Raw genomic sequence first — 25,323 nt, 5'->3', positions numbered from 1 at the left:
ATTGAGGAGATGGGATACAGACTGGACAGAGGTTGATGAAAATAACACGGAATGAGCAGAATGAACCAAGTTGCATGCTCTCCAGTGTGCTGAGATGGACCTCTGACCTCACAATGTACATTGCATCATATGTCTACCTGCACCACATTTTCACCTCAACGTACTGTTGTAATGTATTGATATTCATGGATGGTACTGAAGACAGGATTTTCACTAAACCTCGGTTTATGGCGATAATAAACGATACCCCTCTTTAATTGTGTTGGAATTATTAGGCAGACTGAACTTCTGCTTTGAAACTTCTGGAGGGAGACGTCGCTGAGTTGCACAAATAAGCGAGGATTCGTGATAAATGGAAAAGGCTTAATTCTCGCATTAACTCGGAAACATTGCCTGCACTTCGACAAGTCGTAACAGTGTAATGGAGTCAAGCGAACAATTGTCCATCCACAGCGTGAGGACGTGAGAGATCTGGATCTCACTGTCCTGTGTGAACGGAGGAAAGGTGAAACTACCTATACACGTGGAGGAGTCTCCCGAGGGTGCGATTACTCTGTTTAACCCTCGAGTCTGCAAGAAAACAACAGGCCGAATTGCCGCTTCCGGTGTACTGGAATTATGTAAAACAATTATCGACCCCAGGCATCGATCCAAGTGAAGATTTTAAGCCAATAATTTCAAATCTTAAGGACCAGGTGATGGAGGTAAAATCCCCTGGGTACAACTGAACGGGTGGGTGTATTCGCGGCATCAGCAGCTCCTCCCGCTCCTCGGACCAGAACACCAGGAGCTGAGAGGCGGCTATCTCAGGCGGTTCGGTGCGAAGGCAGCGAGGCGAGGCAGCCTGTTCGGGTAAGTCAGCGAGACTCTCTGCCCGACATCAGAACTCCGCATTCGGGACCGGATTCAATACTCACCGGAGGGAACTTGATATCTTTGCGCGCAGGCAGATATCCGTCTCCCGGCTCCCGCCGACGATCCGCTTCTGCACAGAACGGAAAGAAAATACCGCCCATCCGGAGGCTGAGCATGCGCAGTACAATTGCCTCGTCGATACAGCGGGGGCGGGGCCGCGGGAATAAACCGGGGGATGCTGCAGATCTGCGGTAAAATATGATCACGTGATCGATGGGTTGGTCAATTTCAGTCAGGTTTAACATCACCGACAGGCGTAATAAAATTTGTTGCCTTCACGGCTGCGGTACAATAATAAACAGAAAAAAAACACAATGAATTACAATAACTATATACATTATGTAGGTTCATTCACTGTAGTGCAAAATAAAACTAAACAATAAAAAACAAACTAGGCAGGTTTAACCGAAGTGCAATCGTTTTTGAGAAGACCAGATAAATGGAAAAGGCTTAATTCTCCATTAATTGCGGTTACATATCGGGACACATTGGCTACACTTTGGCAGGTTATAACAGGTGAATTGGGTAAAAAGAAACTCCCACCCATATCGAGAGAACGTGAGATCTGGATCTCACAGTCTTGTCTGAGCGGACGAATGATGAACTAGCACTTGTACGTGGAGCATTGTCCCGCAGATGCTACAGATCTGCGGTAAATTGGGAGTTCGTAACTGAATCACGTGACAGGTGGAGGGTCTCCCACGTAAACCGGTGACTCTGCTCCTCGCCGCTCACAGGCCTCCGACCCTTCCTTCCGTATTTTCCCATTCTTTCATACTTTTATTGCCTACAATTCTCCCCATTCCCCACTCACGGGTCACAGAGTTACGGATCCCATCCCCATCCCAGTCGAGCAGACAATTCACAGCCCATCTGTAAATATGCAGCTTTCATTGACATCACTTCTATAAAAGAGTACCGAGAAGATTCACAGGAATGCTGCCGGGACGACCTGAGTTATAAGGAAGGACCGAATTCGTTAGGACTTTCATATTCCTTGGAACGTGGAAGATTGAGAGGAGATTTGATAGAGGTATTCAAAATGATGCGGGGTATTACTTGGGTAAATGCAAGCAAGCTTTTTCCATTGAGGCTTGGTGGGACAACAACTAGAGGTTACGTGATAAGATTGAAAAGTTTAAGGGGAAGATGAGGGAATCTCCTTCACTCCCAGCGTCGCGAGAGTGTGCAAAGACATGCCAGTGCAACTTACGCACGCGAGCGCAATTTCCACTTTCACGAGAAGTTTGGGTTAGTAAATGGACGGTAGGGGTAAGTAGGGCTATGGACCTGGCGCAGGTCGGTGGAAGTAGGCAGGTCAAACGTTTGGACACAGACTAGATGGGTCGAACGCCATGTTCTGAGCTGCACTTTTTTATGACTCCACTGAAGCAAAAATAATTCATACAGTAATTTCAGTCGTATAGCCAATAACTCTTACCATAAAGACAATGTACATTTGACTTTACTCTCTACCCACCGCACCCCAGTCCTCCACCAAGTAGACACACCTAGTATTTCTGTTTCTTGTACAGAAGCGGATGATCTCACATTTCGCATATTGGGCTCCAGCTGGTGTGTTGTTCGCACGCACCCCATTTGCCTCCGTTACTCCGAAACTTCGTGACAAGAGACACAGAAAATAGAACTGTACAGCACAGGAACAGGCCTTTCAGCCCACAATGTTTTGCTCCACCATTAAGTTACCAATCAAATAGCCAAACTAATCCCTTCTGCCTGTAGAATGTCCATATCCTTCCTTTTTCCTCAGACCGAAACGTCTCTTAAAAGACCCCGATGTATCTGCCTCTAACAATGGCCCAGGTAGCACAGTCCAGCGACCCATGTGCCTCACATAATCTTATAAACTTCCTGCAACTCTCAGCCCAGCCTGCACCGCTCCATAGAAAACAACCAAAGTTTGTCCAGCCTCTAGTTATAGATCTAACCCAAGCAATATCTTAGTGAACCTCTCGTGCACCGTCTCTGGAGCCATCAACAGGACAGATTACAAAGGAGGAGATGCTTGCTACCCTGTGGAAAATCAATCCCCACAGCCTGACAACGCGCTCTATTGAACCCTTCAGGAGGTAAGTGGATAAATTGCCAGCGCCCCGGCAGATATTTACAACATCCATAGAGACAGGAGTGTTACCAGAGGATTGAAGGATAGGCAAACTTGTTCTTCTATTTAAACATAAACCACGAAATTATAACCTGATGAGCCTGTCATTAGTATTCAGAAAGTTATTGGAAGGTATTCTAAAGGACTGGATGTACAATTATTTTGATAAACATGCACTGATTATGGCTTTGTGAATGGTAGGTCATGTCTAACTACAGAGATTTTGCTGAAGCTATAGACAATAGAAAATAAGTGCAGGAGTAGGCTATTTGGCCCTTCGAGCGGGCACCTCCATTCAATGTGATCATGGCTGATCATCCACAATCAGTACCCCGTTCCTGCCTTCTCCCCATATCCCTTGACTCCGCTAACTTTAAGAGCTCTATCTAACTCTTTCTTGAAAGCATCCAGAGAATTGGCCTCCGCTGCCTTCTGAGGCAGAGCATTCCATAGATCCACAACTCTCTGGGTGAAAAAGTTTTTCCTCAACTCTGTTCGAAAGGGCCTTCCCCTTATTCTTAAACTGTGGCCTCTGGTTCTGGACTCCCCCAACATCAGAAACATGTTTCCTGCCTCTAGCATGTCCAATCCCTTAATAATCTTATATGTTTCAATCAGATCCCCTCTCATCCTTCTAATTTCCAGTGTTTTCAAGTCCAGTCGCTCCATTCTTTCAACATATGACAGTCCCGCCATCCCGGTAGTCAACCTCGTGAACCTACGCTGCACTACCTCAATAGCAAGAATGTCCTTCCTCAAATTTGGAGACCAAAAATTAACAGAATACTCCAGGTGTGGTCTCACCAGGGCCCTATACAACTGCATAATGACCTCTTTACTCCTATACTCAACTCTCCTTGTTATGAAGGCTAACATGCCATTAGCTTTCTTGACTGCCTGCTGTACCTGCATGCTTACTTTCATTGGCATTCTGATGAAGAAGGACGCCTAGATCTTGTTGTACTTCCCCTTTTCCTAACTTGACACCATTCAGATAGCAATCTGCCTTCCTGTTCTTGCCACCAAAATGGATAGCCTCACATTTATCCACATTAACCTGCATCTGCCATACATCTGCCCACTCACCAAACCTGTCCAAGTCACCCTGCATTCTCCCAACATCCTGCTCATATTTCACATTGTAACCCAATTTTGTGTCATCTGCAAATTTGCTAATGTTACTTTTAATCCCTTCATCTAAATCATTAATGTATATTGTAAATAGCTGCAGTCCCAGCACCGAGCCTTGCGGTACCCCACTAGTCACTGCCTGCCAATCTGAAAAGGACTCTTTAATCCCTACTCTTTGTTTCCTGTCTGCCAACCAATTTTCTATCCATGTTAGTACCCTACCCCAAATACCATGTGCTCTAATTTTGCCCACTAATCTCAAATGTTTGACCTTATCAATGGTTTTCTGAATGTCCAGGTACAGTACATCCACTGGCTCTCGCTTGTTCATTTTCATAGTTACATCCTCAGAAAATTACAGAAGATTAGTCAAGCATGATTTCCCCTTCGTACATCCATGCTGACTCGGACTGATCCTGTTACTGCTATCCAAAACAACAGGAAAGTCGATGAAGGCAAGGCAATGTATATTGTTTACATGGGTTTTACTAAGGGATTTGGAAAGGTCGCGCATGGGAGACTGATCAAGTAGGGTGAATAACTCGCATTCAGGATGAGGTATTAAATTGGATTAGACATTGGCTTTGTGGAGAAGCCAGAGAGTGGTAGTAGAGGGTTGCCTCACTAACTGGAGGTCTGTAACTAGTAAACAGAAAGTATACTTCAGTTGCTGTGGTCAAATCAACACGTACAAACAAGCTGGATGAACTCAACAGGTCGGGCAGCATCCGTTGAAATGAGCAGTCAACGTTTTGGGCCAAGACCCTTCGTCGGGACTGAAGAAGGAGGGGGCAGGGGCCCCATAAAGAAAGTTGGGGGAGAGAGGTGATCGGAGGAGGGAGGAACCTCTCCCATTGGTATGAACATCGAATTCTCCAACTTCCGGTAATTCCCTCCCTCTCCCTTCCACCATCCCACTTTCACTCTGTCTCCTCTTCTAGCTGCCTATCACCTCTCTCATGATTCTGCCTTCTGCTACTACCCATAGTGCTTTCCCCTTACATTCCTGCTTCACCTCTCCTGCCTATCCCCTCCTGCTTCCCCTCCCACACCCCTTGATCTTTCCTCTGATTGGTTTTCCACCCTGTCCCCACCTTCTTTATGGGGCCCCTGCCCCCTCCTTCTTCAATCCCGACGAAGGGTCTCGGCCCAAAACGTTGACTGTACATTACAACGGACGCTGCCCGACCTGCTGAGTTCATCCTGCTTGTTTGTACGTGTTGGCCTGTAACTAGTAGTGGGCCACAGAGATCGATGCTGGGTCTTTTGTTGTTTTCCATGTATCTCGGTGGTTTGGATGATAATGTGGTTAACTGGATCAGCAAATCCGTGAATGTAACCGAGTTTGTGGTGCAGTGGACAGTGAAGAAGGCTATCATGGCTTGCAAACGGATCTGCTTCTGCTGCAAAAAAAAAAAAGCTAACAAAATGGCCAATGGAATTTAATGCAGAAAATGCGCATTGTAGTTCTTCCACAGTGAATGGCAGGGCACTGAGGAATATAGCACTATAATGGGATATGGGAGCAGCAATGCTCCATAATTACTACTTTACAGATTTACTAGAATGTTACTTGGGTTTCAGCACCTAAGTTACAGGGAAATGTTGAACAAGTTAGGTCTTTATTCTTTGGAGCGTAGAAGGTTGAGGGGGGACTTGATAGAGGTATTTAAAATTATGAGGTGATAGATCGAGTTGACGTTGATAGGCTTTTTCCATTTAGAGTAGGCGAGATTCAAACAAGAGGACATGATTTGACAGTTAGGGGGCAAAAGTTTAAGGGTAACACGAGAGGGATTTCTTTACTCAGAGAGTGGTACCAGTGTGGAATGAGCTTCCAGTAGACGTGGTACAGGCAGGTTCGGTATTGTCATTTAAAGTAAAATTGGACAGGTATATGGACAGGAAATGAATGGGGGGGGGGGGGGTTGTGGTGGTTATGGGCTGAGTGCGGACCAGTGAGACTAGGTGAGAGTAAGCGTTCGGCACGGACTAGAAGTGCTGAGATGGCATATTTCCGTGCTGTAATTGTTATATGGTTTTATATGGTTAATTCATGGAAAGTGGCGGCAGAAGCAGATAGGGTCGTACAGAAAGCTTTAGTCATATTGGCCTTCATAAATCAATTTACTAAGTACAGTAGACGGATGTTATGCTGAAGTTGTAAGACATTGGTAAGGCCTTGGTAATAATATTATCTGCAGTTTTTTTTTTCATCTACCTTCAAGATAGATGCAAATAAGGTTTAAAGAGGATAGGGAAAATGGACAAGGATGTTGCAGGGGCTGGATGAACAAGTGAGGACTATATTCTTCAGAACATAGAAGAATGAGGGGAGATTGATAGAGGTAAACAAAATTATGAGGGGTATTAATGGCTCTAAAGAGCCTTCAGCTCAAACAAGTCATTGGCTCTGGTACGTTTTCTCTCTCACTGTACCTTGTGTAGGAAATGCTGATTGTGTGTTCTTCATGCCGGTTGTTGGAGTCCTGGGATCCAGCTGCAGCTCCTTGAAGACTGTGTGAGGGATCTGGAGCAGCACCTAGATGATTTTCAGCGTATCCGGGAGAATTGAAATGAATTGGCTTTATTACTTACATATTACTTACATGGATATGAGGACTAAAAATCTTTACGTTACGTTTCCGTCGAAATGAGCAATCTGCAATTTAAAGTAATTTATAATAAATGGTATATACAACACAACATAAAAATACATTTGAGTCAGCATAAATTAAGCAGTCTGATGGCCTCGTGGAAGAAGCTGTTCCGGAGCATTTTGGTCCCGGATTTTATGCTGCAGTACCATTTCAAGATGGTAGCAGATGGAAAGGTTTGTGGTCATGGTGAACCGGGTCCCCAATGATCCTTGGGGCCCTTTTTAACACACCTGTTTTTGTAAATGTCCTAAACAGTGGGAAGTTCACAACTACAGATTCACTTGGCTGTCCGCACCACTGTCTGCAGACTCCTGCGAATTGAGGGAGGTACAGTTCCCATACCAGGCAGTGAGGCAGCCAGTCAGGATGCTCTCAGTTGTAGCCCTGTAGAAAATCCTTAGAATATAGGTCCCCATTTCAAACTTTTCAATGGTCTGAACTGGAAGAGCCACTGTTGTGCTTTTGTCACCACACAGCCAGTATGTACAGACCATTTGAGATCCTCAGTGATGTTTATACCGAGGTACATGAGGCTCTTACCCTCTCAACCCCAGATCCAATGATATCAATAGGAGTTAGCCTGTATCCATTTCTCCTGTAATCCACAACCAGCTCCTTTGTTTTTGTGACACTGAGGGAGAGCTTGTTTTCTTGCACCACTGTTTCAGGGTGATAACTTCTTCCCTGTAGGCCACTTCGTTATTGTTTGAGATTAGGCCAATCAATGTAGTGTCGTCAGCAAATTTAATTAGCAGATTAGAACTGTGGGTGGCAACACAGTCATGGGTATACAGGGGGTAATGGAGGAGGATTAGAACACAGCCCTGAGGAGCACCGGTGTTGAGGGGAGCCCACTGTTACCACCTGCCGGCGATCTGACAGTAAGTCCAGGATCCAGCTACGCAAGGCAGGGTCAAGGCCGAGGTCTCTGAGCTTCCTGTCGAGCCTGGAGGGAATTATGGTGTTAAATGCTGCAGTGCAAGAACAGTCGGTTGTGTCGGTAGGGAAATGGTTGAGGAGTCTTGTGTGGGTGGTAGCATGCTGCGGATGTAGTAATGACCAACCTCTCAAAGCATTTGCTTATCATTGAGGTGAGTGCGACAGGACGCCAGTCGTTCAGACATGTTACCTTGGAGAATGTTTTGAAGCAGGATGCCACTCTACACTGGGAGCAGTAGAGTTGAAAAATGTCTGTAAACACACTTGCCAGTGGATTCAGTGATGAAACCCAGGCTTAATGCTGTTGTCCCACTGAAATCTTAAGAAACATCAATAGAGTTGTTTTTAAATGCGAGCGCACCCCACATGTGACGTAACACTGGCGCCCCCACGCGCCTGACGTCACAAATGGGTTCCCCACATGCGGATCTGCCCTCACGTACGCGGTGCCTTACGTCACCCACGCACTACTGTGCTCGTTTGGTCGGTTTAACGGCTGAGCTACTATTCACGTGAACCCCAACAGTCAATAGAGGACTTATGAGCTGCATTAATACCATTGGTGCGCAGCGATATCAATCACAGGTTGCACCACCCAATATTCGAGGCGGAACAACCAAGAGTCCGATACTCCCGGTCGCGCCCCGAACACCCGTCAAAGCGGAACAAATCAGAAAGTGAATATCCCGGTTGTTGGTTCATTTCCATTTCCCTGCGAGAGAAAAACTAAATCTGTAGCTGCTGTAGATATGAAATAACGGCTGTTCTCAATTTTCTGCAGACCTGCAAGCCACTGCTCCACGTGAACGTGTAGCTTCACCTTTCGGCCTTCCAGACAGGCAGTGAGATCCAGATCTGTCACGTCCTCTCGTTGTGGATGGACAATATGGTTTTTTTTCTGCAATATGGCAGTATGTTTCATTCCACTGCCAAAGTGCAGCCAATATTGCATAGGTAGATTACTTACTTATGTAAGAATTTAGATTTGTCCATTTATCTGAGCTTCTCTTGTACAGTTCAGTTCAGTTTTCCTTCAGAATTTCCAAATCAACAACCCAGTCAGTCAAATTTCCATCTGAAGTTCCAAAGCAGAGGCTCAGTCGTGTCTAATAATTCCAGGCAATTAAAATCGGGGATTTGTTTATAATTATCACGAAATGAGCTACAGTTATATTATTGCCAAACATCACACTGTCTGTAAAAAAGCTGAAGATGAAAAGAGGATGGCTTCTACAACAGGATAATGATCCTAAGCACACCTCAAAATCCACAATAGTCTACGTCAAGAGGCATAAGCTGAAGGTTTTGCCATGACCCTCAAAATCCCCCGATCATCGGAAATCTGTGTAGAGAGCTCAATAGAACAGTACATGCCAGACGGCTCAAGAATCTCACAGAAATAGAAGCTTTTTGCATGGAAGAATGGGCGAAAATCCCCCAACAAGAATTGAAAGAAGTGTCAAGAAAACAACCTCCCCCTCATTGTCACAAAAACAAGGGAAGTGGTTCTGTACTACAGAAGGAATGGAGACAGGCTAACCCCTATTGACATCAATGGATCTGGGGTTGAGAGGTTGAACAGCTTTAAGTTCCACGGCATAAATATCACCGATGATCTCACATTGTCTGTACGTACCGGCTGTGTTGTGAAAAGAGCACAGCAGCACCTCTTTCACCTCAGATGGCTGAAGAAATTGGTAGGGCACCTCAAATTCTCAGAAACTTCTACAGTTGCACAATTGACAGCATCCTGACTGGCTGCATCACTGGTATGAGAACTGTAATTCCCTCTACCCCAGTACTCTGCAGAAAGTGGTGCGGACAGCCCAGCGTATCAGTACATATAAAGCTCCCACTATTTGGACTTTTGCGGAGACTGATGTGTAAAAAGGGCCGAGTCACACCAACCACAAACTGTTCCAGCTGCTGCCATCTGGGAAATGGTATCACAGCATAAAAGTCAGAACCAACAGGCTCCGGGATAGCTTCTTCCACCAGGCCATCAGAACGATTAATTCAAGCTGATACAATTATATTTCTATTTTATATTGACTGTCCTGTTGTAAATAGTATAAATTAGTTATAGTAAATAGTATAAACAATTTATTATAAATTACTATAAATTGCGCATTACACATTTAGACGGAGACGAAACGTAAATATTTTTATTCCTCATGTACAAAGTCAATTCAATTCAATGCAATTTCCTGCCCATCTGGGTCAACTTCTGCCCAGCCTGCATCTCACCACCTGAAAGATTTATATCAACCATCTAGTTCAATCTTAGTCCACAGTGTATCCCGCCACCTCAATGATAAAGATCAACCATCTAGTCCAATCTCTGTCCTGTCTGTATCTCACCAATGATGATATATCAACAATCTTTCTCCTACATTGTTTTCATTGTGAAGTATTTTGCCTCACTGGGTTATTTCTGAAATCGCTTTTTTGTTATCTGAACTACCAGAGGATTTATTGAATGTAGCATGAGCGGGAGAAAAGACAGCCATTACAATATTATTTTCAACATTCAACATTTGTCATGAGGAAAATCTTTGTCAGTCATTTTTGAAGAGTCACATTGTCCGTTGCCAGGGTAACAGCCCTTATGACCTGCAGGGATTGGCGTACATCTTTATCGCTCTGGTCAATATCCCTCCGGGAGAGTCAGTGGCCTCGGGAGCCGATGTAACAGATTGATAGTGAGGTGGGGAAGATGTTGTGAGCTTTGACTGTGTCGACTGTACTAACCCTGTGTTGGAATGAAAAGAAAACTAATGAATGTGGGACATTCATTTGTGCAACTTTGTTCAGGCCGTTACAAACGTCTTGTAATCAGTCAATAGTTGTGCATCATTTAAAGTAAAAAAGAGAAAATGCTGGAACCGTTCAGCAGATCGGGTCTGATGCTGGGTTTTCAACAGTTTCTCTTTACACACATCCAATCTGATGTACCGAGTTTCCAGCACTTTACTTTCAATTTTATATTAAGCGTGTTTTATTCCTGTTAGCCTGCAGGAAATGTGATGTCCAATTGTGCTGGGCAAGATCTCATTTAACAATAAGATAATGATAAAATGCTTTCAGCTTAGCTGTTGGAGACGATGTGAAACGTATCCCTGCCTGCTGGTGACCCGCGCCCAGGTTTTCCAACCCAATATCTGGCCCAGTCAGAGGATTATCAGTTTCCCATTCTGCCATAGGTTGATGCAGGAGTGTGAGCCTTTGAAATCTGAATGGTCTACACACTGCAGCACGTTACCGGCAGCAAGGGAGTCCTGGGAAAATTGGTTCTTGGGCTGTGATCCTGGGATGCAGACTCCGGGAATATGGAATTGTCAGCTTTTGAGATTTGACCAGGTCAGTACTTCTGTAGATGGGGATGAATGTTCCTCCTTCCACAATGAATCACAAGTCTCGGGTTGCTGGACATTGGTTGTGGGGAAATCCCTGATGTGGGGACGAAGTGTGAGAATTCTGGGTTCGGTCAGTGGCACGTGTGACCCTATCACAGATTTTGATCCAGGTAAAATGGACCCGGGGCTCGAGCTGCTCCGGCTTATGAGGTGTTAAGCCCCGCACACAGGTTTTCCAGCACGCTCTCTGACCCAGTCAGGTTCCCGTTCTGCCACAGGTTGATATCGGAGTGTTAGTCTTTGAACCCTGAATGACCGAGACACGACAGCACATTACTGGCGACAAGGACTCCTGGGCGAGTTGCTGATTGAGCTGGAATCCTGGGAAATACTGGTCCTATGGAGCTGTCGGTATCGGGGATTTAGCACAGGTCAGTACTTCCACAGATGGGGTCTGGATGTTCCTCCTTTCACAGTGAATCAAAAGCCTTGGGGTGCTGGGCATTGGCTCTGGGGAAATTTCTGATTAGACCACTCGCTGTGAGATGTGGGGACGATGTGTGAGGATTCGGGGGTCGCTGAGTGGCAGATTCAGCAGTGTAACACTGTGAGGTTGGGTCCTGGGATATCACAGTTTTAGATCCAAGTACAATGGACCCGGGGTTCAAGCTGTCCAGGTTTATGAGGTGTTGAGCCAGTATTTCTGTTCTGGGCTCAGATGTTTGTTTCGGGAGTTTCTTTGGAAGAAATGACTGCCATACCGAGGAGAGGATGAGTTACCATCCCATCCCTCACAATGAGAGGCTGTGAGTAACTGGGCTGTACCGTGTTTGCAACAGTAGAAATAGACCCGTGAGTTTGGTTTTCAAACTGTGTTTGGAAATCACCCCTCATTGTCTCCTGTCTGTCAATCGTTGGAAATGAAGCACATGTGTTCAGTACAACTGAATACTGAACAGCGCACGTGGTTCACAAGAGTAATCTCAGGAATGAGAGGGTTTCTGTACGAGGGGTGATTGATAAGTCTGTGGCCTGAGGTGGGAGATGAGTTATTAACTTCAAACTTTATGGATAATCACTCAAAGAGTTGATCTGAATGTGCATGTAACGAGAACTGTATAACTCGTCTCCCTCTATCTTAGGCCATGAACTTATCAATCACTCTTACTGTCGACGAACTCTGGAGGTCCAAGATGTCGAATTCTGCAAAGAAGGGATCCGTTTGTTCCACGACCGCTGAACTAAGCGTGTAAATGTAGGCGGGGACTATGTTGAAAAATAAATGTGCTGGGTTTTCTAAACTTGACTCCTTCGACCTTGGGCCACGAACTTATCAACCACCGCTTGTATGACAAGCATTTGATGACTCTGTGCTTGTAACCTATTGAGTTCAGAAGTATAGAGGTGGACGGGATCTTATTTAAACCCACAGAATACTGAACAGCTTGCAGACAGTGGACACGTGGAGGATGTTTCCATCAGACGGAGAGTCTGGGGTCTGAGAGGACAGCCTCGGAATAATCAAGCTTCCCTTTAAAACTGAGAGAAACATCTCCAGCCAAAGAGTGGTCGATCTGTGGAGTTTGTTGCAACAGATGGTGATTGGGGCTGTCACTGGGTGTATTTCCGGCAGATGTTAATATATTATTGATTGCTAACTATTGTCATTTTTTGTTAACCAGAACTATTAGAGTATTATTGAAAACAGCACGTTAAAAGCAGACTTTACAATTTTAGATTCTTCGATTCAAAGTGGCTGCAGTGTTAAACTTTATCATAATTAAACTCACAGCATACGATGTTGAGTTTGTTATTTCCCTTTTCGGTTATTTTTGGTGAGCCACTTCCTCTGTTTCCAGGGTAACGGCCCACTAGAGCTGCAAGAAAAATTGCACATCTTTTTATCGCTCTGTGTTCACCGCCTCTCAGGGTAGAGACAGTGGCCTCAGGAGCAAATGCAACAGTATGATAGTGGGAGGAGAGGATGCTGTGAGCATTGACTGAGAACAAAGAAGTAGAGAAACATAGAGAACCTACAGCATAATACACTGGCCCTTCGTCCAACAGTGCTCTCCCAAACATGATCATACGTTAGAGATTTCCTAGGGTTAACCATCAGGCCTCTTCTTTTTATCTCCATGTACCTATCCAAAAGTCTTTCAAAAGGCCCTGTTGTATCCGCCTCCACCACCGTCGCCGGCAGCCCATTCCACGCACTCACCACTCTCTGCGTAAAAGAACTTACCCCTGACATCACCTCTGTACCTTCTCCCAAGCATCTTAAAACTGTGCGCTCTCATGTTAGCCATTTCAGCCCTGAGAAAAAGCCTCTGACTATCCATACGATCTATGCCCCTGATCAGCTTATACACCTCTATTAGGTCACCTCTCATCCTCCATCTGTCCAAGAAGAAAAGGCCAAGTTCACTCAACCTATTCTCATAAGGCATGCTCCTCAATCCAGAAAAATCCTTGTAAATCTCCTCTGCACCCTTTCTATGGCTTCCACATCCTTCCTGTAGTGAGGCGACCAGAACTGCACTCCAAGCACCGTACTCCAAGTGGGGTCTAACCAGGGTCTTATATAACAGTAACATTACCTCTTGGCACTTGAACTCAATCACAAGGTTGATGAAGGCCAGTACACCGTATGCCTTCTGAGCCACACAGTCAGGCTGCGCAGCATTTTTGAGCGTCCTGTGGTCTCAGACCCCAAGATCCCTCTGATCCTCCACACTGCCAAGAGTCTTACCATTCATACTATATTCTGCCATCATATTCTGAAGTGAACCACCTCACACTTATCTGGGTCGAACTCCATCTTCCACTTCTCAGCCCAGTTTCGCTTCCAATCGGGGTCTTGCTATAACCTCGACAACCCTCCACACTATCAACAATACCCCTAACCTTTGTGTCACCAGCAAATGTACTAACCTATCCCGGCACTTCCTCATCCAGGTCCTTTATAAAACTGACGAAGAGAAGTGGTGCCAGAACAGATCCCTGAGGAACAGCACTAGTCAGCGACGTCCAGGCAGAATATGACCCATCTACAAACAATTTTGCGTTCTGTGAGCAAGACATTTCTGAATCCACAAAGCAATTTCCGCTTGGATCCCATGCGTCCTTACTTTCTGAATAAGCCTTGCATGGGTACCTCATCAAGTGCCTTGCTGAAATCCACTACATCTACATCTACTGCTCTACCTCCATAAATGTGTTTAGTCACATCCTCAGAAAATTCAATCAGGCCGGTAAGTCACGAGCTGCCTTTGACAAAGCCAAGCTGACTATTCGTAGCAATTTTATGCCTCTCCAAATGTTCATAAATTCATGAAACAGAGCATGTGAAGTTGAATTCCTTATTTCCTATTTTCAGTTAGTTCTGCTGAGCCACTTCCTCCATCACCAGGGTAACAGCCCACCAAACCTACAGAGTGCTGAACATATTTATCGCTCTCTGGTCACCGCCCCTCAGTGACCTCAGGAGCCGGTGTGGAGGCCCGGATACCTTGAGCATTCATTGTATGGAATATATAACGTTTCTATCGCAGGAAAGAGATAACCAATGAATGTAGGGATTGCATTCATGCAAATCTGTTTAGGATGTCACAAACAGGGTTCAACAGGGATCACTCCCTCCACAATTCCCTTATTCATTCATCTCTCCTCACTAATCTTCCGGATACTTATCCCTGCATAAGCCTAAGTGCTGCACCTGGGGTACCTCTCCTCCCTCACCTCCATTCAGAGACACAAAACAGTCCTTCCCGATGAGGCAACGCTTCATCTGCGAATCTATTGCTGGGGTCATCTATTGTGTCCCATGCTTCCGATGCGGCCTCCTTTACATTGGTGAGACCCACCATCAATTGGGAGACCGTTTTGTCCAGCATCTCTGTATCATCTGCCAGAAGGGGGACGTTTTAATTCTGATTCCCATTCCGACGTTTCGATCAACGGCCTCCTCCTGTGCTAAGATGAGACCGCCCTCAGGGTGGCGGAACAACACCTTAGTGATCGTCTTCGCATAAAACAAACACAAAGGCCGGCAGATGTGTGGAGACAGAAGGGATCGAGGGAATGCGGATTGGACAGAAACATGTGGCTGAGATGGGAGAGCAGCCGTCATCTTGCTGATGGTTAGAGGGGCTGAATGGCCTCCTGCTGTTTCTCACTTGGTGTTTCAGTGTTCCTGTCCAGTGAGGCTCCGGAGGAATGTCAATAGAAAAAAAGTGTTTATAAACATAGAAGTGATTTCAATGAATCCTGCACAATTCCTTTTCGGGTGGGAATTGTATGTCGGACCGGGATGGGAATCGAACCCTTAACTCTGAGAACCGGGAGATGGAGCCATAGGGACGGGGAAGATACAGAGGGAAACATTAAAAATGGAACTGGTGTAAATATAGAATAATGTGGGGAATGCGGCAGGTAGGTCGGGCAGCGTGTGAGGGGCGAGGAGCAGAGTCACTGGTTTCTCGCTCCCATTTCAAACGCAGATCTGCAGTATCTCAGGTTTTCGCTTCCGAGGCCCCGCCCCCGGTCTCACAGTCTCCGGATGGGCGGGGGTTTTCTTTCCGTTCTCTGTTGAAGCTGATCGTCTGTGGGGAGCCGGTGGACGGATCTCGCTGCTCTCCGGACAAATTGATGAAGTTCTGATCGGTCAGTATTGAGGCCGGTCACTGGGGTTGAACGCAACCGACAATTTCCCATCGGTGAGTACTGAAGTCGATCCCGGGGGCGGGGAACCTCATGTTGGGCAGAGAGTCCCGTTAACTTCCCTGAACTGGCGGCCTCGTCCGACTTCCTGAACACAACCTGTCGTGGTCGGTCCGGGTTATGGGACCTTCACACCGAACCGCCTGAGATGAGCCGCCGCTCAGCCCCTGGTGTTCTGGTCCCAGGAGCGGGATGAGGTGGTGATGCCGAGACTGAACCCACCCATTAAGATGTACCTGGTGAACTTTACCTCCATCACCCGGCCCGGTATCGGATCCAAACTCTACCTGGATCGACGCCTGGGGTCGATAATTGTTTTGCATATTTCCAGCACACTGGAAGCGGCCCTTCGGCCTGTTGTGTTCTTGCAGACAGAGGGATAAATTAAGCAATCGCACCCTCGGGACACTGCTCCACGTGTATGAGAAGTTTCATCTTTCCCCGTTCAGACAGGACAGTGAGATCCAGATCTCTCACGTCCTCTCGGGGGATTGGGAAGTTTATTTACATCTTCTGTCCATTGCTTCGACTTGCCGAAATGCTGACAGTGTTTCCCGATATCTGGCCCCATTAACGCGAGAATTAAGTCTTGTTCATTTATCTGGGTTTCTCGGAAATGTGTACACTCCCCCCAGGATTTCCAAAGGAGCAACCCAGGCTGTCTAATATTCCCACACGATTGAAATGGGGAATCTTTATTTTGTACAGAGGTAAAGTGAAAATCGTGTCTCCGGTATTCTCCACACAGATCAATACATTGCAGCAGTACATTGAGGTAAAACAAATCATTCTGGTTACAGAGAAAGTGCAGTGCAGGTCGATATGTGGTGCAAGGTCACATCGATTTAGACTGTGAGGTCAGGAGTCCACTCATCACGCTGTTCGCTTCTAACAGCAGAATGGACACCGTCCTTGAGCCCGCTGGCATGTTTCTGTTCTATTCTAACTTCGACCCGATGGGAGGGTGAGAAGTGGGAATGGGAATGTTCAGGGTTGTGGGGATCTTTCATTATGTAGGCTGCTTTACTGAGTCAGTGGGAAGTGCAGACAGAGTCCATGGAGGGGAGGTTGGTTTCTATGATGTACTCAGCTGTGTCCACGTTTCTCCGATATTACATTCAGTTACAGGAAGAGCAGTAGCCGTATGAAGATGTGAAGTATCGGGATAGGATACTTTCTGCGGTGCATTGATAAAGTGTGTAAAGCTGAAAAGGACAAAAATCAAAGCTCTTATTGTTTGTTCTGGCTTTGTTATATTGGAATTTGTTATCTAGTAATGTGTATTACTATTTCAGTATCATTGTATTACCGGACTACTACCTGGTTCCATCATCTCATTCCTGCCCATCCTGTTCAACCTCTGCCCAGCCTGTATTCCTCCACCTTAATGATATATATCAACCATCTTGTTCATCCTCTGTCCAGTCTGTATCCCACCACCTCAATGCTATATATCAACCATCTTGTTCAACCACTGTCCATTCTGCATCCCATTAACTCAATGATATATATCAACCATCTTGTTCAACCTCTGTCCAGCCCGTATCCCACCAACTCAATGATATATATCAACCATCTTGTTCCACCTCTGTCCAGCCTGTATCCCACTACCTCAATGATATATATCAACCATCTTGTTCCACCTCTGTCCAGCCTGTATCCCACCACCTCAATGATATATATCAACCTTCTTGTTCAACCTCTGTCTATTCTGCATCCCATCAAATCTTTGATATATATCAACCATCTAGTTCAACCTCTGTCCAGCCTGTATCCCATCACCTCAATGATATATATCAACCATCTTGTTCAACCTCTGTCCAGCCAGTATCCCACCAACTCAATGATATATATCAACCATCTTGTTCAACCTCTGTCCAGCCTGTATCCCACCAACTCAATGATATATATCAATCATCTTGTTCAACCTCCGTCCAGCCTGTATCCCACCACCTCAATGATATATATCAACCATCTTGTTCCACCTCTGTCCAGCCTGCATCCCAGTACCTCAATGCTATATATCAACCATCTTGTTCAACCACTGTCCAGTCTGCATCCCATCAACTCAATGATATATATCAACCATCTTGTTCAACCTCTGTCCAGCCTGTATCCCACCACCTCAATGATATATATCAACCATCTTCTTCAACCTCTGTCCAGTCTGTATCCCACCACCTCAATGATATATATCAACCATCTTGTTCCACCTCTGTCCAGCCTGTATCCCAGTACCTCAATGATATATATCAACCATCTTTTTCACTCTCTGTCCAGTCTGCATCCCATCAACTCAATGATATATATCAACCATCTTGTTCAACCTCTGTCCACCCTGTATCCCACCACCTCAATTATATATATATCAACCATCCTGTTCCACCTCTGTCCAATCTGTATCCCACCACCTCAATGATATATCACAACCATCTTGTTCAATCTCTGTCCTGCCTGTATGCCACCAGCTCAATTATATATATATAAAGCCTTCCTCCATGTTTGTCCAGCCTGTATCCCACCAGCTCAATGATATACATCAACCATCTTGTTCCACCTCTGTCCAGCCGGTATCCCACTATCTCAATGATATATATCAACCTGCTTGCTCAATGTTTGTCCAGCCTGTATCCCAATCCCTCAGTGATATATTTCAGCAATCTCTCTTCTAAACTTTGTCTTCATTGTGATTTTAGTATTGCACCTTTCTATTTATTAATTAATTTATTTATTTATTTGTGTGCCTGTCTGTTTGTTTGTTTAGTTATTTATTTAGTTAGTTAGTTAGTTAGTTAGTTAGTAAGTTATTGTTCGCTAGGAATACCAGAGGTTTAGTTGGCCACAACACGTGGCAGGGTAAAAACAACCATTTCAATTTTAGATTCACTGTTACAAAATGGCTGCAGTGTTAATCTTTGTCATGATGGAACTCATAGCATCTGATGTTGAGTTTGTTATTTCCCTTTTCGGTTATTTTCGGTGAGCCACTTCCTCTGTTTCCAGGGTAACGGCCCACCAGAGCTGCAAGAAGAGTTGCACATTTTTTTTAGCGCTCTGTGGTCACCGCCTCTCAGTGTAGAGACAGTGGCCTCGGGAGCAAATGTAACAGAGTGATAGTGGGAGGAAAGGATGCTGTGAGCATTGACTGTATGGGATGTGTTACACCAGGGTCAGAATAAACTCAGAACTAACAAATTGTTTGGGGTGGGGTGGCATTTACAGTTCAGGGTGGCAATCAGTTGCTATCTGTGCATTAAAATGAAGAGGGAGAAAATACTACAGTTGCAGGAAATTTAAAGTAAGGAAGGGAAAATACTGGAGACGCTCAGCAGATCGGCAGCATTTTGGACATTCTCAGTTCTGGAACTGGGTCTTCCACCATTTGTCCTTTCAGAGACATAGTTGATGTACTGAGCTCCCAGCATTTTCTACTTTATAATTTTACATTTTGTTCCTGCTACACTGCAGGAAACATGGCAGCCTGCTCTGCTGTGCAAGATCCCACACAGCGATGACATAGAGATCAAATGTGCTCGGTTTAGCAGCTGGAGTCAGGCTGAAGTGTATCCGCATCCTCTATACAGACCGGGGAACCAGCCTGAGCACCGGCCCCGGCAGAGGGTCATTAGGTTCCAATTCCACCTTAGTTTGTGAATCGGAAATGGCAGGAACTTCACGGCAAATTGCCGGCACCAAGGCGTCTTTGTATTGGGTGATAATATTGGGCTGGTGACTCTGAGGATATGGAACTGGCAGTATGCGGGCTACAGTCCAGGTTGGTAATTCTGCAGCTGGGATCGGAATTTTCTCAGTCTGCAGTTAAGCTGAAGTCTCGTGTGGTTGGGCATTGGTTATGGGGAAATCACCGTCTACACTGTCCAATAGGATATCATATCTGTCAAGTATTTTTGAGATTATTTAAGAATGAACTAGGGCGTTAGGTGAAGTTGGGCAGTGATGTTCATCTGAACTTTGGTAAAGTCTCTAACAAGATCCCGCATGGCAGCTGATCGGGAAGGTTCGGTCACGTGGGATTCACAGGGAGCTGGCGAGGTGGATTCACACCGGGCTCGAGAACAAGAAGGAGAGGGGAATGAATGTAGATGGTTCTAACGAATGGAGGCCTATGACGAGTAGGATGTGAGTGTCAGTGTTGAGATCTCTGTAATTTACTATTCATGCCATTGATATGTATCTGAATGTACATGGCTACACAGAGTATTATGTCCCGTTGTGTTCACCCTACTGTAGTAAATATATTATCAAGCTGGAGAGGGTGCAAAAGAGATTGCTGAAGATGTTGCCTGGACTAGAGGGCCGAGTCATAGGAAGCTTTTGGCTGAGCTGGATCTTTAGTCCAGATGGGAATGAGGGTGACATTGTAGGAGTTCATGAAATCAAGATGGAATATAAATAATGAGGTTGGTCGTGGCATTTTCCCCAGGATTCAAGATTCAAAAATATTTGGTGTCATTCTAGTACACAAGTGTAAAAGAGAACAAAATAAATCATACTTTGGATCCAAAGCAAGACAGAAAAAAAAATAATGATAGAGACCACAATAATAAACAAAACACAATACATAATGTATGATAGTTTAAAACGATTGATTGTCTGTCCATAAAGTGACGTTATTCACAGGAGTGTCTGGACATATGAGACTAACATTGGTTCTTCTTCTGCATGTGCCTTGCATGTTACACGCTTGGGCGATCATGGCTCTCCACATCCGATGACTCCTCACAGCGTCAATGATCCGTCGCACACTTAGATCTGTTAGTTCTTTCACAGTGTCCATATATTTTCTTCTTGTCTTCCTCTTCCGCGTTTCCCAGGCATAGGGCCTTGCAATGTAAGGCATTCTATTTCTCCCTTTCTGATGACATGGTCCAGGAATTTAAGCTTCCTCTCATTTAATGTTCTCATTAAAGATCTTTTTGCATGTGCGCGTTGGAGTACCGTCTCATTAGTTACCTTATCTCTGTATGATATTTTCAGCATTCTTCTAAAAAAAACACATTTCTGTTGCTTCTAAGTTTTTTTTTGGAGTTCAGGTGTTACAGCCCATGTTTCGGAAACATACAGCAAGATTGACCAGATGTATCACGTTAGTAGCCTAAGCCTTGTTGTCATAGAAATGTGTCTGTTGGTAAAAATGAGTTTCATTTTTTGGAAACAGGAGTGAATTTGCAGATGCTGGAAATAAATAAAAACGCAAAATGCTGGCAGAACTCAGCAGACCAGACAGCATCTATGGGAGGAGGTAGAATGATGAAGGGTTTCGGCCCGAATCGTTGTCACTACCTCCTCCCATAGATGCTGTCTGGCCTGCTGAGTTCTGCAAGCATTTTGTGTTTTTATTCATTTTTTGGACGTTGGTTTTGGCAATAGCAATTCTTCTTTTTATTTCTACTTTATTTCTAGCATCTTGTGATATAAAGCTACCAAGGTAATTAAAGCCAATCTTTTGTTCAATCTCTTTGTTACCGATGGACAATTGGCAGTAGGGAATATCCTGCCCTTTTTATATTTCCATACATGTGTTTTTTTTTACCGTTGATTGTTAGACCAAAATCTGCACTTGTTTGTACTAATTTGTCTAGGAGGATTTGTAAGTTTTCTGCAGCACTTGCTATTAGGGGGGTATCGTCTGCATATCTTATATTGTTGCTGCAAACCCCTCCAATTTTTACCCCATCTAGGTCTTCTATTTCTCTGAGAATTATTTCAGTTTAGATATTAAATAATTCCGGTGAGGCAACGCATCTCTAACTCCCCTTTGAATTTTAGTCTAACTGCTTATATTATCATCAATTTTTACAGCCACTGTTTGATTCCAATATAAATTTTGAATAAGTTACTGGTCCCTTCCGTCAATGTTTAGTTAAGTGAGAATTTGAAATAGTTTTTCATGTTACACTTTGTCGAATGCTTTAGTGAAATCAATAAAAAATAAAAAGACATCATTTTGACACTCAATTGCCCTTTCTGAAAGAATTCGTAGTATGAAATTGCGTTCCTTGTTCCTCTATCCTCCATAAGCCCATATTGCAGTTCAGAAGTTTCTGGCCTTAAATTGTTTTTAATTTGACTCAGAACAATTATCAACAAAATCTTTGTTATGTGACTCATGAGACTGATTGTTCTATAATTTTCGCAGTCAATAGTTCCAGGAATTTCAGGCAGAATTATAAATACTGATTTCAAGAGATCGTCAGGCAATACACCAGACTCATATATGCCATTAAACTCTTCAAAATGAATATCCATACCCAGATCTTCTGGGGCTTGTATCATTTCCACTGAAATTTCATCAGGTCCAGAGACATGACCTTGTTTCATGCTTTTCATTGCTTTAGTTCTTTCTTCTTTGGTAATAGGTGGGCCAGAATTTGGATGTTTATTTTATGGGGTTCCCCTCTATTAATCTTCAAAAAGCTGATCTATATACTGAATTCAACTCTCACATACTTTAGCTGGATATCTTAGGATGGATCCGTCTGCTGATCCTATGCATCCTGTAGAGGAGATTTTCTAAATTGCTGTAATTTCCTTAATTTTCTGTGCATTTCTTTGCTGTTGTTAATATGACCTTCTACTCCATTGCATTTTTGATTCAGCCATTCTTCCTTTGCAATATTGCACAATTGTCTGGTCTGTGACATTGATTGTCTGTCCATAAAGTAACGTTAGGCACAGGAGTGTCTAGAGCTGTCAGGGAATGTTAACCTAGTAGTGGGTGGGGTGTGGAGGGTGTGGTTAGTGAGTAGAGGTGTTGATCAGGCTTACTGCTTGTGGAAAATAACCGTTTTGAGACAGCTTGTCCTTGTGTGGATGTTACAGATCCACAATTCCTTTGTCGTAAAGAGTCGTAAAGAGATTTTTGGGCATATTGACCATTAGGAAGAAGGGTCGGGATATTAATGCTAAAGTTGTAAAAGTCACAGTGATTCCAAAATACGCAGAATTGTGTGCAGCTCTGGTCCGAACTTCGAGGAAAGATATCGATGAGTGAAAGTGTGCATGGAAAATTCCGCGGACATTGCTGGTGTTTCAGGAAATAATTATAGTGATAGGTTGAACAGGTTAGGACTTGATTACCTGGAATACAGGGGAATGAGGCGGTATCCGAGCAGGGTTCCAACTTTTCTATGCCATTTGCCCCTACAATTAAAGAAAGGGTCCATGGACCCTAGGTTCCAAGCCCCGCTAGAAACATAGAAACATAGAAAGGATGAATGCAGGTAGGCATTTTCCACTCAGGTTGGGTAAGATCGAGAAATTGAGAATGTGACACATTTAAAGGTTTTCTGAGGGGGAAGTAAGAGATGAAGGTTCAATTGTAGTATTTGAGAGATGTTTGGGTAGGTAAATGGATGAGGGAGGTATAGAGGGCTGTGGTCTGGGTGCAGGGGGATGGGACCACACCGAACATGACACGGACTGGATGGGCTAATAGACCTATGTCTGCGCTCTGAGGGCTCTGTGAATTTAATTTGGTCGTTCGACACATATTCGACATTCGTTGCCGACAGGTGTTATCCAACAATGTGTTTTTTTTTTGGACCAGCGTCTGCAGTGCTGAGAGTTCTGTAGAGCTGGAACCACCGTGAGATTGGCTGAATGCACCTCGACAGGGTAAATACAACCGCTGGAATTTTAGGATCACCATCACAAAATGGCTGAATGTTCAGTTCATCTTTGCATTAATGAAATTCAGAAAATGTCACTTTGAGTGTGTTATTTCCTTTTTCGGTTATCTTTGCGAGCCACTTCCTCCGTCGCCAGGGCAACCGCTCACCAGAGCTGGAAGGAGAGTTGAACATGTTTATCGCTCTCCGGTTATTGACTCTCGGAGGAGAGACAGGGGCCGCAGCAGCCGCGGTTGATACGAGGATACTTTGAGCTTTCACTGGGCGGGATGGATGATGGCTGTGTTGGAATAAAGAAACAACTAATGATTGTAGAGATTGCATTTATGCAATTCTGTTCACTGTGTCAAACATCTTCCAGTCAGTCAGTGTATTGTGCATCAAAAGAACAAAAATATCTCCTGTACATATTTTCCTGTGCTATATTTTCAAATTTATATTTACAACATTTTGTTCCTGTTGTGCGACGGGGAAAGTGGCTGCTAATTGACCTGGGCTACACCGCACTCAACAATAAAATAATGAACAAGTATGTTCAGTGTAACTGTGGAGACAAGTTGAAATGTATCAGCACCCTCTTTGTGACCCAGTGCCCATGTCTCCCGGCTGATCCCTGTCCAGACAAAGGATCATCAGGCTCCAGTTCTGTCACGGGTTGGTGTGGGAGTGTAAATGTTTGAACTGGGATTAGCTGAGACACTGCCGCATATTTCCGGCAACAAAGTGCCCTGGGAGAGCTGGTGCTTGAGATACAATCTTGGGATGGGGGCTCCAGGAATATGGAACTGTCAGTGTTTGGGCTTCGTTCTACGTTGGTGATTTTACAGATGCGGCTGGATGTTCCTCCTTCCGCAACGAAGCAGACGTCTCCGGGGGCTGGATATTGGTAGCGTGAATCTCTCAGTGTGAGATGTGGAAAAAATGTGCGAGGCTCTCGGTGTGGGCTGTGACCCTCTGGGGTTGCATCCAGGGATACCTCACTTGTTTTGACTCAGATAAAATGAATCAGGGAATCAAGTTGTCCCCGTTTATGAGATGTTGAGCGAGTATTTCTGTTCTGTGCTCAGATGTTTGTTTCTGAAGTTCCTTTGGAAGCTAGGCAGAAAATGAGTTCCCATTCCATCCCTCACAGGGAGAGGCTGTGATTAAATACCCTGTTTTGTGTTTGCACCGGTAGAAATAGACCGGGGTTTCAGAACTGAATTCACATTTGGAAATTCCCCCTCACTCTCACCTGTCTATCTGCCAGTGGGAGTCAAAGAGAAACACTAGATGCTGAAGATAGATCAGAACATGGAACAGTACATCACAGGAACAGGCCCTTCGGCCACAATGGTGTGCCAAACCAGCTGAAAAGTAAATCAAACCCCCCCCCCAAAAAAAACTAATGACTCCTACCTACACAATGTCCGTATCCGCTCAATCTTCCTCACACACATGTGCCTATCTAAACGTCTCTTAAACGCCTCCGATCTATTTGCTTCCACCACCATAACAGACAGCAGATTCCAGGCATCCACAATTCCCTGAGTAAAACAACTTACCCTCACATTTCCATTGCATCTACTCCCTCACACATTCATTGCATGTCTTCTGGTATTAGACATTTCAAAGAGGGAAACGATACTCCCTGTCTACTCTACCTACGTCTTTCGTAATCTTATAAACCTCTATCAGATCTCCCCTCAGTCCCTACCGCTCCATGGAGAACAACCCGAGATTTTCCACTAAAACCTGGATGAATCCATTCTGACGAAAGGTCAGGAAACCGAATCGGTAACATTTTCCCTCTCCCAACAGCTGCTCCTTACCTGCTGAGCGTT

The 25,323-nt window shown here is 44.7% G+C and overlaps 2 protein-coding genes across 2 annotated transcripts in view; one reads left to right on the top strand and one right to left on the bottom strand.

The window, feature by feature from the left end:
• Positions 1-20,709, bottom strand: part of LOC140724163 (NACHT, LRR and PYD domains-containing protein 3-like) — a 47,740-nt gene extending 27,031 nt beyond the window's left edge. Inside the window, exons 1-2 of the mRNA XM_073038647.1 lie at positions 20,550-20,709; positions 918-1,101 (exon numbers count right to left, since the gene is read on the bottom strand). Coding sequence (XP_072894748.1) covers positions 918-1,101; positions 20,550-20,709 — 344 coding nt within the window. The remainder of the gene's footprint in view (positions 1-917; positions 1,102-20,549) is intronic.
• Positions 15,729-25,323, top strand: part of LOC140724168 (NACHT, LRR and PYD domains-containing protein 3-like) — a 56,927-nt gene continuing 47,332 nt past the window's right edge. Inside the window, exon 1 of the mRNA XM_073038653.1 lies at positions 15,729-15,844. The gene's annotated coding sequence lies outside the window, so the exon portion shown is untranslated. The remainder of the gene's footprint in view (positions 15,845-25,323) is intronic.

The sequence above is a fragment of the Hemitrygon akajei genome, unplaced genomic scaffold, assembly GCF_048418815.1.
Source record: "Hemitrygon akajei unplaced genomic scaffold, sHemAka1.3 Scf000168, whole genome shotgun sequence".
In the NCBI taxonomy this organism is placed as follows: Eukaryota; Metazoa; Chordata; class Chondrichthyes; order Myliobatiformes; family Dasyatidae; genus Hemitrygon; species Hemitrygon akajei.
This window is presented reverse-complemented; position numbering and strand designations above follow the sequence as displayed.